The sequence below is a fragment of the Carya illinoinensis genome, chromosome 11, assembly GCF_018687715.1.
Source record: "Carya illinoinensis cultivar Pawnee chromosome 11, C.illinoinensisPawnee_v1, whole genome shotgun sequence".
NCBI lineage: Eukaryota > Viridiplantae > Streptophyta > Magnoliopsida > Fagales > Juglandaceae > Carya > Carya illinoinensis.
Genome location: NC_056762.1, coordinates 36,977,909 through 36,995,215, shown reverse-complemented (window position 1 = coordinate 36,995,215; position 17,307 = coordinate 36,977,909). Strand labels below are relative to the sequence as shown.

The 17,307-nt window shown below is 34.4% G+C and overlaps 1 protein-coding gene across 3 annotated transcripts; it reads right to left on the bottom strand.

Moving 5' to 3' along the window:
- Positions 1 to 18: 18 nt before the first annotated feature.
- Positions 19 to 3,446, bottom strand: LOC122281847 (RNA-binding NOB1-like protein). 3 transcript variants are annotated; one of them, XM_043093660.1, is made up of 5 exons: positions 2,960 to 3,445; positions 1,779 to 2,859; positions 1,345 to 1,513; positions 501 to 620; positions 19 to 379 (listed from the first exon to the last, which is right to left on the bottom strand). In XM_043093660.1, the coding sequence occupies exons 1-5, from the start codon at positions 3,276 to 3,278 to the stop codon at positions 233 to 235; spliced, it is 1,836 nt and encodes a 611-aa protein (XP_042949594.1). In that variant the 5' UTR covers positions 3,279 to 3,445; the 3' UTR covers positions 19 to 232. The 3 variants fall into 3 exon arrangements, 1 of the variants encoding a protein (XP_042949594.1); XR_006230332.1 differs by having other exon boundaries at positions 336 to 379; positions 1,329 to 1,513; positions 2,960 to 3,446; XR_006230333.1 differs by having other exon boundaries at positions 336 to 379; positions 1,341 to 1,513.
- Between the last annotated feature and the right edge of the window lie 13,861 nt (positions 3,447 to 17,307).

Genomic DNA, 17,307 nt, shown 5'->3' with positions numbered 1-17,307 from the left:
GAAGAAAACAAGAATGAATAAAAGAAGGAAAAAACCCGACCAAAATTGTGATCGCATTCAAGTAAAATATTAACAGAAGAGTTGGTCAATGGTGACGGATCATTAGGAATCACTCCAGTCAAAAAGGCCTTCACCACTTGTTGGCAACATGCCAACAAGACTCTTAAAATACCAAAACCAGTTCCAACACAATTTCCAAAACAGCATAAATAACAAACTTTCAGCTAACTCTCTACTTGTGCTTAGAACGAGAATAGTGATTATCATTGGGATTCCTCTTTCCACTGAAAACTGCTAATGCCTTCCTTACAGGAGGCTGCAGTTGGGCTCTTTTATCAGAATGGTCGCAAAAGTCATCCATGGTGAAGAAGTCATCTCCCTGAAAATCAAATATAAAGTAGCTTCAGTTAGGCTTTAAATGGTGTCCAAAAAAATTTGGAAAACGATGGCTGGTGTCAGGTATGGAAACAGAAACAATCACCATAAAGTGGGAAAATAACCTGTTTATTTATTTTCTTCTTTGTCTTAGGATAAAGTAACTTTTGTGGGAGTTGATCTTCACGTAACACGAGGTTTTTGGCAATGGCATCCCTTCCACCTTGGGGTAAAGGCAGTGAAAACTGCACAAGAAAAAATGTCAAGATATATACATGCAAGCATGCTAAGCCTCACCTCCTATTTAAAGTCAAACATATGTTAAAAAAGTACCAATCTAGATTTCTAAAAGGAAAATGATAAAATAACTAACTCTTTACAATTTTTCTACAACCTTATAATAAAGTAATATTTCTTTTAAATATTTATTTTACTTTTGATTTTGATTTGATGGATTTGAAATTAAAAAAATATATATTATTTTATGATAAGTGGTAACTAAATTGTAGTTAGATTGTAAGGTTATATCTCCCTTTCTAAAAGGCATTGACAAAAGGATACCTACAACTTTACAACTATTTTACAACTCATTTGCAATCAACAATGCCATCTTGCCACTTCATTAAAAATAAATTTTACTTTTACAAAACTAACCTCCAATTCATATTGAGTTGTAAAAAAGTTGTTAGATTATCATTTTCCTTGAGAACAAAACACATAGACTATATATAGACCTGAAAGATACTTATGCTCAATACTATGGTATTTCCAACCCAGTAGACATAAACAACATGGCAAAGTACACTGTAACCAAATAGTAGGAAGAGACTACCAAAAAAAGGGTAGAGTATGATAACAATAACAAGAGCCGAGCACACAAAAGCATTTAAGACACGCTTCATTGAACAGCAACAAATTCAGCTACAACTAAAAACACGATAATTCACACACACATAGATATATACTTACTTTTGTGCCCCGCAATGTAATCCGTGGCCGACGAGCTGCCAAAACGACTCCATTCTCACCAACTGTAACAGCTACCTTCCGTAAAGTTCCACCATTTCCACATTTTGGGCAGAAAATCCTCCCTACCTCAGTTGTCACGGTATAGCAGGCATGGCATTTCAGAACCCACCTGAAGTACATAATTCTCAAAGATAAGCCATATATTACATATATGTAATTGTTTCTTTGCGAAAAGAACTGATTCCCCAGTCAAGAAGAAAAATACCGCTCAGAACAATCCAGTCAAAGCATATAAAACATTTTCCATCACTTCATATGAAGCATTGTCAAGGCATTTATGATTTCCATATTTTCTATAGCAAATAAAAAAAATTTTAACATGAAAAAGACAACTGAAATCAGTATTAAAACCATTGATGTATAGATCGAAATACCTGTGCAGCTGGTGTATCTGCATTCCACCAGGTGCCAGCAAGCGTAGACCCATCTGCAGAAGAACATTTTGCATTGCAAAGTCGCTAGTTACACAGGCCACACTTGACTCCGATAACGATCTCAGCATCCAGCTCTGCTCACTACTATCATCATCAATATATGATGCATCAACACTTTCATTATCCTGGCTTGGCATCTCCTCAGGACCCAATCCTTCATCACCCATGTCAATCTCATCTCCATCAACTACAAGAGCTTCGTTGCTCACGGCCAATTCAGGATTATTAGACCAAAGCCCCTTGGATTCAGAATGTTCAAGCTCCTTTCCTTCTTGAAGACCTTTCATAGAATCTTCTTCCAACCTCATTCGCTCTAAAACCATCGAAATATTTTCATCACCAACGTTTTCCCCCTCCTTTATCTCACTCCCTTCGGAAACCCCCTTTTCTAATCCTCTAGTGTCCTCAACAACAACATTTTCGGCCTCATCCTTCTCAGCATCCTTTTCAGCTAATGAGGAATAATATTCAAGCCTAGATTTCCTTCTAAGATACCTTCTACGAGTACTCCGACTAACAGCTGGCCTCCAATCATCGGCATTATCATCAAACTCTCCTTGAGACGCATCAATTCCATCTGCCACCATCTTCTTCCCTTCAATGTTTACCTCCTTTTTTTTTGGCAAATATCTCCTCCTCCCACCTTCTACAACTCCCTCTTGATTCACGGAATTAGATTTCGAACCATCCTCCGACTTGTGATCATCATCATCAACAGCATCCACGATGTTCAGATTCAAGTCCTGCAACGGTAGGATTCTGGAATTGGAAGGATTTGATCCATCTCCAACTTCGTGTTCCAACGCTTCCCACTCTTTCAAATTGGGGACATTGGAGCCCCAACCCGGCATGTCTTTCTCGTGTAAGGTTTTCACATTGACCAGATGAATAGGGGGAGGACAATCCCTGATATTTTTGTTTCCATGAATCTGAGCCTCCAATGTATATGTCAATGCAATTAGTTTTAGATCAACATCTGATAGTGTCTGTAAATCCCCCGTCGCCTTCGCAAACTTTATCACTGTCCAATTATCAAAAACAGAAACCAAAACAATATACTAGGAGACTTGTTTGTTTATAGAGAATAATTTCTGGGAAAATTAATTTAAAGAACAAACTACCTTTGTTGAGGGAATCGGGAGTGGGATCCATGGAGTGGAGAGAGAAGGGGAGGAAGGATAATCGGTGTCGAGAGGAGGGGTCGCGGACCTCAGCCATGACCTCAGGTACAGTGATGAACTTGTCAGCGCAATGGGTGAGCTTATCGCCACCGCTGATCATGGCGTTGGCGTCGACCACGGCAACGGCTATGCCTCTTGCCGACTTGCAGCTTTCCACGAAAACTCCATTAGCTGGGATTGGATCTTGGTTGACGGGCTTTGGGGGCGGTGGTCTCTTTAGTATGTTGCTCCAGCATGGAGCTGGAGCTGTGTCCTCCATAGTTCTGATGCAGGGTCAGAGAAGACAGAGGATGACAATAGCGTGCGAAAGAGATGGAGCACAAGAGAAGGCAGAGGGTTTTCGGCCTTCAAGACTGGCAGCGGCGGATTATAAGCAGAGGCGCAGCAGGGTTTAGGGATTTAGGGGATTGCGTTGCTAAAAGAGCCGTGAAGCACTCTGGAGGCTTTTAGGCCTTTTGACTTTACTGTTTACCCTTTCGAGAACGGCACCGTTTAAAACCCTTTTTTTTTTTTTTTTAAGGAAGTAATTTTTAAGATTTATGCTTATATGAGAAATTATATATAAGAAATAGTGACGCAATCAATTATATTAGTTTAATGAGTAAAGAATACGTAAAAATGATTATAAATAGAGTTTTTATTTTTTTTTAAGATGTATTATGATAACCTACCAACTATCAACTCTTGTATAAACTGAAAAAGAGTGTGTGTAACTCTTGTAAGTGTGATAGGAGTTCCACACGAGAATAGCTGAGTCACTACTCATAAAATGTTTGTAAATGTAGAAGGTGTTCTACAATAATTCTTTGAAATAATATTGTTTAAATGTGTAATAGGTTTATATTTTCACTTAAAACAGATTGAATAATGAATTTGAGAATTCTCAAGAAATAGCTTGAGGTAAGAATATAGGCAATAGGGCTGAATCTCGTTAAAATATTGAATTTGCATCTCTTTTATCTTTAATCTTTATATTTAATGATACTCAATATTTTATTTATATTTTATATTGTGTATTTGATTTATAATTGTTAATTTTAATAAAACAACCCAATTCATTCCCCTTTTAAATTAGTTACATGGGCAACAATAGTAACGAAGTTTATAAATTATATCAAAGTGTAAGCTTCTATTTCTCTAAAAATAAAATAAAAATATTTTAGTTACAAAAAAACCTCACGAAACTAAATTTATAAACTGACGTGGTTTAATATAATATATTAAATTATAAAATTATTTTAATTATAAAATAAATATAATATATCAGATAAAATCATCTCAACTTATGGATTAACTTTTCTAGTAGTTGTAATAATCCCAATTGACAAGACATAGCGTGCACATAAACCAATTGTATTGTGTAAGTGTAGTAGCTTCTCATTATCCCAGTTTGCATGTGGAAGTCTAGTCTCATTGCGACATCTTCTTAGAGCTTTCCTATATGGTTCTAAACTTTTAAAATTTCAAAATTATTATGAAATTAAAAAAGAAATGATATTGTAAGAAATAGAAGATATTGTAAGAGAAAGAGCTATTATTCAAATGTAAAACTTGATCATATACAAGTGAATAATATCCATATATATAGGAGTACAAATGAGTAAGTATAGCTTAAGTCTTAATTAATGGCCAAAGATAGGTCTTAATTGATGACTCAATTGTCTTAATTAATGGCTAAAGATTGATCTTAATCGATGGCTAAATGGTCTTAATTGATGACTAATGATGGTCATACAAATAAGTTTATAATACTCCCCCTTTAGATGACCATGCATAAAGAATATGTTTTATTAAAACTTTGTCAAGAAAAAACCTAGTGGGAAAAAATCAATGGCGAAAGAAAAAAAGTACAACATTCTGTGTACTGTCAAGTGCTTTAAGATTGCCTCATTAAAACTTTACAAAGGAAAATCCAGTGGGATAAAACCTTAGCGAAGGAAAAAGAGTACAACCAGCACAAGTTTTCAAAATATTTACTCTCCCTAAAAAGGGCATGATAATAGGTCTTCAAGTTTTCACATTCCAATGTTCTCCACAATTTTCTTAAATGTTGCAGTTGGTAATATTTTAGTGAATAAATTTGCCAGATTATCACTTGACCATATCTGCTTGACATTAATTTCACATTTCTCCTGAAGTTCATGGGTATAAAAGAATTTAGATTAAATATGTTTGGTTCTATCAATACAAAATTTGGTACCATTAGGCAATACAATATAAACTCTTCTAGAACCTTCAATTAGATTCGATGAACCAGATATGGTACGAACGTAGGCTTTACTCAATGTTAGATTTTGAAAATATTTTTTTATCTTTAAGAATTGTATGAGTTGTAGCACTATCAGCCAGACATACATCTCTATTATTCATATCGGAGATAAAAAGTTTATCAATAAGACTCATGATTATACAAAATATATAAAACTTTCATTACTACAAAACATTGCAAAATATAAAAAAAAAAAAAAATTTACGGTAAGATAAAGAAAATACATTAATTAAAAAGGAACACTTCCATCACTAATCAAATGATCAACTCTACCACTAGAATCCTCAAAAAAATTAGAAACATCAAGACTTGTAATATCTTCTCCATCTATAGAAACTAAAACATCTAATGGTTCAATAAAATTTAGTTCAAACCTTTTTGTTTTTTCTTTTATAGAATGTTAGTATAAGTCAACTAAGTGCTTAGTTGTACGACAGGTACGAGACCAATGTCCAGTCATACCATATCTATGGCATCCATCTTTATCTTTCTTAAAAAATTTATTTGGAGGATCTTTACCTTTCTCTGAATTGAACCACTTCTAGTAGTACGGTGTATATATATTATTATTCCTTTTAGTGTGGTCGCTTCTAGAATCTTCACTTCTATAATTTTTCCTACCATATCTACACCCTCGGTTTCTTTGAAAAGATGCACTATTCGCTTCTAGAAATTATATAAATCTAGTACCATTCATTTCAGGGAATGATATAGAACCAGTAGAACGTGACTGATGATTTCTTAACAAAAGCTCATTATTTTGCTCAATTACTAGAAGACAAGATATAAGTTCAGAATATTTTTTGAATTTTCGCTTTCGATACTGCTGCTGCAGGAGCACATTCGATGCATGAAAAGTAGTATATGTATTCTCTAACAAGTCATCATCAGTGACTTTTTTACCACATAATTTTAATAGTGAGCTAATTTTAAAAAGTGTAGAGTTATATTCACTAACACTCTTGAAGTCTTGCAACCTCAGGTGTATCCAATCATGACGAGCTTTTGGGAGGATTACAGTTTTCTAGTACTCATATATCTCTCTTAAATCATTCCACAAAATAAGGAAATATTTTACTGTGAGATACTCAGTTTTTAATTCTTCATGAAGATGGTGCTGAAGGAAAATCATTGCCTTAGCGCAGTCCTGCTGGGACCCTTGATTTCCTTCTTTAATTGTATCTCTTAAGTTCATCGCATTCAGATGAATCCCAGCATCAAGAATCCAAGATAAATAATTTTTTTTTAAAATGTCAAGAGCAACGAATTCTAATTTTGTAAAATTTGACATTTTCTACATATATAAATCAGGAATATAAGTATGTTTATATTATAAATAAGAAATACATTCACAAGATCAAGAGAATAAATATAGAGTTTCATCAAGTAATAATAAGTAATGTAACATTTCATATTCATTTTGGGAACTACAAAAATATATTAAAAAATTTACTTGAAGTAGAAGACTACTAGCTTCAAAATCGTCAGAACCTTCTTGCTGATAATATATTATGAAACTAAAAGAGAAATAATATTGCAAGAGAGATGATATTGCAAGAGAAAGAGTTGTTATTCAAATGCAAAACTTGATCATATACAAGTGAGTGAAACCCATATATATAGGAGTACAAAAGAATATGAATAGCTTAAGTCTTAATTGATGGTTAAAAATAGGTCTTAATTGATGGCTCAATAGTCTTAATTAATTGCTAAATATTGGTCTTAATTGATGGTTAATGATAGTCATACAAATAGGTTTATAACAAAAATAAACTTAACTTTTTTACAAAATTGCTTCTCCATCCGGTTCATATTTTAAGGAAAAATTTTAGGATGTGAACAGTATCTCCCTATATTTGAAAGCTATTGTTCATCCACTAAATTACTTTTTATATATATTTTATAGGGAGTAGTTAACGATGTAGAAATAAAGTAGTAGATATAATAATAAAGAAAGAATATAAGAATATTATTTTAATAGAATAGATAAATAATAAGGAATCAAATGTAAGAGGTTTTTTAAATATGAGTAAAATTAAAAAAAAAAATTATAGGAAGTATAATTTCTAACTAAAATTTAGGAAAAATTATAGGGATTTGGATGAGAATGTTCTTAAATCATTGGTAGTGATGTGGCTAAACTTTGCCCAAATTTTGACTAGAGAATCTACTTTTTCACTTTAGCTACCCACTTTTTATTGACATCAAATAATAAACTCTTTAAATCTATCTATATTCTATTAAAATATCTATGTTTAATTTTCATTTGTACTTTTTAATTCTAATGGTAATTATAATATTTATCCTTTATTAAAAAAGCACACATTAAAACACAACTATTTTTGTGAATATATTTTTCTAATGTTTATATTATTTAAACCGAGATAATTTTTCAATGGTCATACTTTTTCGAGAGTCTTATTCTTCTAACGACTATATTTCTCCAACGGCTATATTATTTCATTACAAAACACAAAAATGTTCTCAACAATTTTATTCACTTCAATATAAGTTCCTTTGTAGAATCATTCTCTTTTTTAGAAAATGACATTTCCCGATTCAAATTCTGACAAAAAATTCAAGATAACGAGATGACTTGTTATGGAAATAATCAAGCTCACGTGTTTGTTCTTAAAAAATCACGCAGATACATCGGGCGTGATCGATTGCAAACTCACCAAAATCTTTTTCATAATTATTTTATTAATCCGCCAATTTATCTTACAAATAACTTCAAAAAAGGTTTCGAATGAGTCATTTTTTTTTCTTCATATCCAATCTACAGTAGAAGCTCATTAACCTTATTTTATCCAAAGAAGAGATGGTTCAGGATAACTTGATTTTTCTTCTATTCAAAAGATTATAGCTGCTCCTATAAAGCTTGCATATGGTGTCACAACTAATTTTATTGATGAATACTTGAAGGTTGGGGAGATTATCACATTAAAAAGTCTAAAATTGTTTGTTAAAGCAATAATTTCATTTTTTCTAAAGAGTACTTAAGGAAACCCAATAATGACGATATTCCAAAATTGTTCAGGATTGGCAAGAAACACGAATTTTCAAGTATGTTAGGGAGCACCAATTGTATACACTAGGAGTTAAAACTGCCGAACTTCATGGAATGAAGTGTATTTTGGTTATATCCACGAACTAACAATTGTTTTAGAAGTAAAGGTTTCTTACGATTTATAGATTTGACATTTTTTTTTATAACATAGGTTGCATAATGATATAAATGTACTTGATAGATCATTTATATTTTATGCTCTTGCTTGAGGGTGTACTCTGACTGTTGACTGTACAATTAATGGTCATAACTATGGAATTGGGGCACTACCTCGCTAATGGCATATATATGTAATGAGATACATTTATTCAAACCATATGGGCTTCCCAAGCAAAGAAGAAAAACACCTTGCTGTCGCTTAAGAGTTAGCGAGGAAGAATGTGGAGTGTGCTTTTGGTATGCTTCAAGCATGATGTACCATAATTAGTGGACCTATGCGATTTTTTTTCACATTGAAACGATCGACAATATTATAATGGCATGCATAATTTTACATAATATGACCATTTAAGATAACGGGTTGATAATTGATCTGAAAACTTTGAATAAGAACAGTTGCCCAGCCGTACAACTAACTTTAGTGACTTCTTTCAACACCATCATGATATTAACAATAAGAAAGCGGATTGTCAACTCCAAGCAAATCTCATCAACCATTTGGCAAATATATAGCAAAATATGGGATTTGGTCATATAAGATTGTATTAATATATATATATATAAAAGAATGTGTAACTATTTCTCTAATGAAAAGAATGTACTTGGCTTTTTTTATTACTTAAATTGTGCAATTACCGATTTAATAAACGTTCAAAGTTGTCATAATTCTTGTTTGTATTTTCCTTTGTTCTATCATATAAACCATTCAGATGTCCAAGATAAATGGATCTCAAAGCAACAAATAAAATCTTCTTACTTAGAATTGTCAAATCTTCAAAGAAAAGTTCAAATTACTTAACCAGAAAAACAAGTCATACAAACAATATGTATGGTTCAAGATACATCTTAAAAACTAATCTAAAATACATTCCAGAATATGTTAGTTTCTCCTACTAAGACTTTCAAGGATTTTCATTTGTCGTTGATGATGGTATTCTTGTAGAATTTGAGACATGATGCTTGTATTAATCATCGTAATTCTTTCTTCTTCTTTCTTTTCTTCATTTTGTTCTTTTTTCTATTTAACAATCACATTTTCTTGTTTAAGGCATAATCCCTCTTTCCAAGACAAAACATCTTATTGTCATGGTCACATGCAAATCCTCATCTTCTTCCAAATTTACTGAATTTGGAGTTGAGGTAATTGAACTTGATTGTCATTTTTTCTTTGACTTTACTATTTCTATATGTTCCACCCATTTTAGATGGAATCTCAACACACACCAACAATAACCTTCCCATGCCAATCTTAAAAGCTCCAAATCCTAAACATAATTAAAACCTTATTTGGCATTGGAGAAAATGGTACGACCAAAAAATTGATGAAAAGATATGATGAGAACATGCCTAATCTTGCTCATAAAAACCAATTTGATGCATTCCTTCAACTTGTACCAAATAACTACAAAGTATTTATGAATTTGATTTCTTATTTTTCTCACAGTATTCATGAATAATTTTCTATAACATCATGTGCTTTTGATCTTTTCCTTGCATTGCATATAAAGAAACTTCAAGCCATCCCTCCATAAGCATCAAATCTTCCTCCAAACTAAAGTTCAAATCTCGTTATGATTTTCGTCCACTTGGTTCAACCACAATAATCTCAACTTGGGGTGGATATACTTAGTGTTCATTTATCTCACTTGTAGATTCTATGAAAAAATCATTATCATTTAGAAGACTTGTGAAATAGGCATATGTGTGAGTTCTTGAATCCATTCCTATCTAGAAATGAAAAATTTATTTCTAACACTAAACTAATTGTTATCTAGAAAAAACAAATGCAACTTCCACACATTCAATAAGAAATTACACACGTATGGTTATAGTTTATGACTTATAGGAACTACATTTTTTGATTTTATAATATATAAAGGAATGATATTTTTGCTGTCCAAACCGATATTTTGTTGAATAATTGGGTGTTATTGGTAACTACGTATCTAAGACTTGTTTGGCTAATATGCACAAACAATGGGGAACCCACTATGAAATGCTTCATAAAATTTCTCCTTCATCTCCTATGTGAACAAGGATAAAACCAATGGAGAAAGATCCTTTTTATTTTGAGGGCTTTCACTAAAAACATAATTGTAACCATGAGACAATATGGAAAAAGAAACAATTTTTTTTTTTAAGAAAGCACATTCCTTGCATCGCCTTTTGTGGGGAGAGGAAGGGTAAAGGGAAGGTCACACATGAAAGGAAAACTTCAGGACTAGTTTGCACATGTACAAATTACAAACTAGATTAAGATCAAAAGAAACTTGTTAAACAAATGCAAAGATTAGCAAACCAAATGTTTCGTTCCAAAAAAAAAATGAAAATTCTAGAGACTGCATCGAACAGAGACTCTACAAGTAGATAGAAAACCAAATAAATGACAATTACAGAGCATGGAAAGATAAAGGAAAACTGTAGAGATGAGATTAAAAAATGATGATTACGTGAAGAGAGCGGAGAGAACAGACCCAACTATTTGAAGCTTCCAATGTTTTTTTGTTTATCCTTTCATGCATGCACCCATCAGTTCCTTTCTAGTAGTCTTTTGCTATTTGGGAATCGTTTAGAAATGGTCAGTATTGCTTTTTATAGATGCTAGTATGCTGGTAGTCTAGAAGACTTTTGAGTGCTTAGTCTTGCCATGTTCTCGATAGACTTTCTGAACCTTGAGTTCACTCCATTGTGTCTATGGTTTGATTTTCACAGGTCATCTTATTCCTTAGAAGCCAAATCATATCAATAACCTTATAATATACAAGACCTGACACACGAGCCAACAACCCCTTTATTTTGGAGTCAAAAAGTGTCAAAATCTATCAAAACCTTCAAAGGATAAAGCCACATCCCTCCCTCAACCATGCACAGTATTGACAACCTATTCCCTTACTTAGTATATCATTTCCTTACATGCACAGTTCCATAAATAGTCTAGCATAGTGTAGCTATATATATGTAACGATCTTCAGTGTAAAAGTCAGATTTCTGAAATCAAAAGTTTGAATATTTTCTAAATTTGACATGGTATCAGCCTAACCGATCATCTCTCCATTACTTCCATGGCTTCCTCCTCCAATCCTCCTCCCTCTCCTTACCTTCTTCACCCTTTAGATTCCCCTAGCCTTATTCTAGTCTCAAGTCTCCTTACAGGAGATAACTTTCCCAAATGGCAAAAAGCAATGACCCGAGCTCTAAATGCCAAAAACAAACTCAGCTTTGTTGATGGCTCTCTTTCTCCACCCGACCCCACCTCAACCGATTATACCCAATGGAATCAAACCAAGGACATGGTCCTTACCTGGCTTCTAAATTCCATTAGCCCAGCTATAGCCAATTCCCTTGAATTTCACACCGACCCTCGAGAGGTATGGCTCGACCTTCAATCCCATTTATGTCATGGGAACAATGCCTGTATATACTATCTCAAACGTGAACTTTACTCCCTACACCAACACACCCATTCCATTTATGAGTATTACAACCAAATTAAACAAATTTGGGATGAATTGAACCATCTACAAAAGAGCATTGACCTCAAAGATTTACAACAACAAGCTGAGGATGAACGAGTCTACCAGTTCTTACTTGATCTCAATGACTCCTTCTCCCAACTGAGAACACAAATTTTGGCCATGGAGCCTATTCCTCCTATCACAAAATTTTTTTCTATTTTGTTTTAGGAAGAGCAGCAACGCCTACTGCATATTCGGCCACCACCAGAACTTCCAACTTTCGCCGCTCACTCCACCAAACCTTCCCTTCGTTGCTCAGAGTGCGGCAAACTCGGCCACTCGCGTGACCGCTGCTGGCGGATTGTGGGATACCCACTAGGCCGTGATGCACGAAATCAACCCAGGCCCTTTCTCCTTGGTAAAGCTCCCTCTTCTTCCTTGCCGATGGTCAATCAAGCGTCCCTCTCCTACTCCTCGTCATCGGTGCCTAGCTTGTCCCCAGATATGTACCAGAAACTTCTTGATTTGCTCAATCCGAAACCCTTCTCAGCCAACTTCGTGGGTAACGTTTCTACCTCTCCCTCCTTTGATCACCATCCACGTGGGTTGTGGACAATGTTGCCAGTGACCACATGTGCCACGACCGAAGCTTCTTTACCGAGTTGGTGCCTCCTTCTCATGAGCAACTCGTGAGATTACCCACCGGCCACATTTTCCCCATTGAAGGTGTCGGGTCCTATTATTTGACCGAGTCCCTCATCTTGCAAAAAGTCTATTTTGGTCCCTCAATTCCAATTTAATCTGCCCTCTGTCCCTCAGCTTACTACTAATAATTCTTGTATTATCTCTTTTTCTTCAACCAATTATTTTTTTCAGGAGCCACACTCGAAGAGGTTGATTGGAGCGGGTGAGCTTTGCAATGGGGTTTATGTGTATCGGCCTCAACTCATCATGACACTCTCCACACACGCTGTTGCTAATAAAGTCTTATGGCACCAAAGCCTAGGTCATTCTTCCCGCTTAAATATTCTTAATCTTTTCAATAATCCTTGTATTCTTTCTGATTATGATGTTTGTGTTCATTCTAAGCACACTAGACTCCCTTTTTTTCTCCAGTTAATAAAAGTACTTTTGCCTTTAATCGTATTTTTTGCGATATATGGGGTGGATATCATACTTTTTCACTTTGTGGTGCTCATTATTTTCTTACAATAGTTGATGATTTTTCACACACTACTTGGATCTATCTCATGCGATATAAATCTGAAACTTATATTCATCTCATGTATTTTTTTGCACTTATTCAAAATCAGTTCAATTCTATGATTAAAATAATTAGAACTGATAATGGTCAAGAATTTCTTTCCCACAAATTTCAAAATTACCTTCATGATCACGGCATCATTCATGAATGTACTTGTGTTAAAACTCCACAATAAAATGGAGTTACGGAACGTAAACACCGATATCTTCTGAATGTTGCTTGTAGTCTCCGTTTTCAAGCTCACTTACCTTTGACTTTTTGGGGTCAATGTGTCCTCACCGCTGCCAATCTTATCAATCGTACCCCATGTTGTATTCTTGATATTAAATCCCCCTTTGAAATTCTCTTCAACATTTCACCCACCTATGATCATCTTCGCATTTTTTGTTGTCTCTGTTATGCTCAAATTCTCCATGCTTCCCGCGACAAATTTTCTTCTCACGCCTCTAAATGTGTTTTTCTTGGCTACCCTAGCAATTACAAAGCATATAAACTTTATAACTCGACACTCAAGTCACCTTCTATTCCCGAGATGTTACTTTCCATGAACATCAATTTCCTTTTCAAGACATTCCTGATCTTACTCATACCTCTCCACCTGTCGTACCTCTTCCTGTCTCTGAGCCTATCTTACCATCCACTCTTCACACTCCTATTATTTCTAACCTATCTCCCTCTCCCCATTTTCTTCGTCCTCGTCGCACCATTACTTGACTCGCCTACCTTCAAGATTATGTCTGTCCGACTATACACACAGAGCCCACGACATCCTCACCTGCTTTATAGACCACAGGTACTGCTCACCCCTTATATGCTTTTCTTTCTTGTTCTCGTTTCTCATCTTCTCATCTTAATTTTTTAACTGCTCTCACTACTTCTATTGAACATTCCTGTTATTCCGCTACACTCGCCATTCCCACTGGCGTGACGCTATGTCTGCTGAACTTAATGCCCTTGAGGCTAATTCCACCTGGACCCATTGAGCCACTACCTCCTGGTAAGAAACTCATTGGCTGCAAATGGGTATTTAAAATCAAGCTTAAGGCTGATGGTTCCATTAAAAGATACAAAACCCGACTAGTCGCAAAAGACTATACTCAAGTTGAAGGACTTGACTATCATGAGATCTTTGCTCCCGTTGCCAAGATGACTACTGTGCGGTGCTTATTGGCTGTTGTTGCTACTCAACAATGGATCATCTATCAACTTGACGTCCACAATGCATTCTTGCATGATGATCTTGATAAGGAAGTTTACATGACATCACCTCCCGGTTATTGCCCCAAAGAGAAGACCCGTGTCTGTCGTCTCCGCAAATCCCTTTACGGCCTCAAACAAGCCTCTCGCAATTGGTTTTTTAAACTAACCGCTGTGCTTCTTGATGCAGGTTTTTCTCAATCTCAGGCCGATCATTCTTTATTCACCTTGGTCACTTCCACCAATATTATTATTGTTCTCGTCTATGTTGATGATATTTTGGTTGCTGGAAATGATCTTTCTCGTATTCAGCTCTTCAAAGATATTCTCTCTACACATTTCAAAACTAAAGATCTCGGTCATCTCAAATATTTTATTGGTCTTGAAGTTGCTCGATTACCTAAAGGCATCTTTCTCAATCAACGAAAATATGCCCTTGATATTCTCTCTGATAATGGACAACTTAGTGCTCGGAGCGCTCCCTTTCCCATGGAACAAAATTTGAAGCTGACCAATCACGATGGAACTCTTCTTTCTGATCCTTGTGTCTATCGATGATTTGTTGGTCGTCTCATCTACTTGACTATAACCCGCCCTGATATTGTTTTTGCAGTGAATATTCTCAGTCAATTTATGCGTGCTCCTCGTGCTCCTCACATGCAAGCCGCCACTCGTGTTCTTTGTTATATTAAAAGCAGTCCAGGCCAAGACATTTTTTTCTCTTCCTCCAACGATTTGCATATTACCGCTTACACTGATTTAGATTGGGCCAGCTGTCCCACCACTCGCAGCTCCACCACAGGCTACTTCATCCAGCTAGGATCAAGCCCTATTTCCTGGGGTACAAGGAAACAGACAACAGTGGCCTGTTCTTTTGCTGAAGCTGAATATTACGCCATGGTCGTCACCACTTGCGAACTCACTTGGCTGAAACAGCTCTTCACTGATCTCAGTATTCCTCATCCTGAGCGTTTCAGCTTACATTGTGACAATTAATCGGCTCTACACATCGCTCACAATCATGTGTTTCATTAACGTACCAAACATATTGAGATTGATTGTCACATCGTTCATGACAAAATCCGATCCGGTCTCCTCACCGCCGTTCATACTTCCTCTCATGAGCAAGTTACCGACATCTTCACCAAAGCCTTAGGCCGTGACCTCTTCCATCATTTTCTCCGTAAGTTGGGCATTACGGATCTCCATGCGCCAACTTAAGGAGGCGTATTGACAGCCTATTCCCATACTTAGAGCACAAAATAAGCAATTACTTGATTCTTGTAATTATCCCATAATTTTTGTAATTAGTATATCATTTCCTTACATCCACAGTTTCCATAAATAGTCTAGCACAGTGTAGCTATATATATGTAACGATCCTCAGTGTAAAAGTCAGATTCCTGAAATCAAAAGTTTGAATATTTTCTAAATTTGACACAGAGGATGATGGGTACTTTGCTTTGCTTTGCTTTGCTTAGCACACAAGGCCAAATAACCTTTTTCTGTCATGATGATCACTCACAACCATGCAAGCAGGCCAAGGGCCACATGCAGGCAAAGACAGACTATCGCTTAATTTGTCTGAAGATTTGCGCAAAAATTGTGCATATAAAACAAACAATAAAATAGCCTTAACTCTAACCAGATAAGTCCCCATATGTTTCGCTACCCCCGTGGCATTAATAGGGGTGGGTGTGCTTTGTTAGCAACATATGTTGGTCTATTTAAATATAATAAAAATGATTTATTTTAGAAATGATAATTATAGTCTTAAAATGTACGATCGTTGTTCACTCATTTTTAAAAAATAAGTAAATATGAGATCCACATGAAAAAAATTAATTTTTTACTAGTATACTCAACTTTTTTTCGAAAGGAATGCTTGTCGCTTGCACAACTCATAATTATATGTAGTATTATTCTTTTTTCTTAAGAAAAAATTTGCGAGTCTTGGATATTTTAGAGATAATTATATGTCTCATCATCTATTTTTTTCATCCTCTCATCATCATGATGAGATATTAAATGATTGGAGACTATTTATTATATTTAACTTGTAAACCTATCATCTAATGCCATATCATAGAATGATGAGAATATAATAAGAAAAAAATGATGAATAGATTTTTTCTAATATAAATTTGAACCAAACGTGTTTAATCTTTAAAATAGAAAAATGATTAAATTATAATTCTCTTACCTCTCTTTTACAATTTTATATTAAATGGATGGTAGTTTTGTAAAATTAAAATTCATTTTTAATATAGTGTTGTGCTTGATTGCACTGGTCTATACTGTGAATAAGGATATCTACAATTTTATAGCACTTTAATTGGAATAGCTAAATTCAAACCCAAGTTTGTTAACATGAATTTGTCTTTGCCTATTTCATTCACATCTAATCTTCGTATTGGCTTATTTATATATTCTTTGTATAATAATAAAATAATATTAATTAATTTTTTTAAAAATTTAAAAATATTTAATTTTATTATATTTTACATTATATATTAATTAGTAATAATATTCTAGCAAATGATGGTAGGAAGTAAGGAAGAAAATAAATTTTTTATTCATTTTGGGCATGCTACAATAAAAATCAAATTTGACCTACAACACTAACTTACTATAACAAAAAGCCATTCTTTTTTATATTTGCATAATCCAATACAACACATTTTTAGATTCTATTAACCAAACACTCTATTGGATTTGCATTTGCATAATCCAATGAGAGTGCTCAGATTATTGGATTGATCAAATTTATCTTTAAATTTTAGTTAATATCACATGAATTTATATTTTCCTATTCCGTTTAAATTCAATCCTCATATTAGATTATCCATTTACTACATATATAATAAAATATTA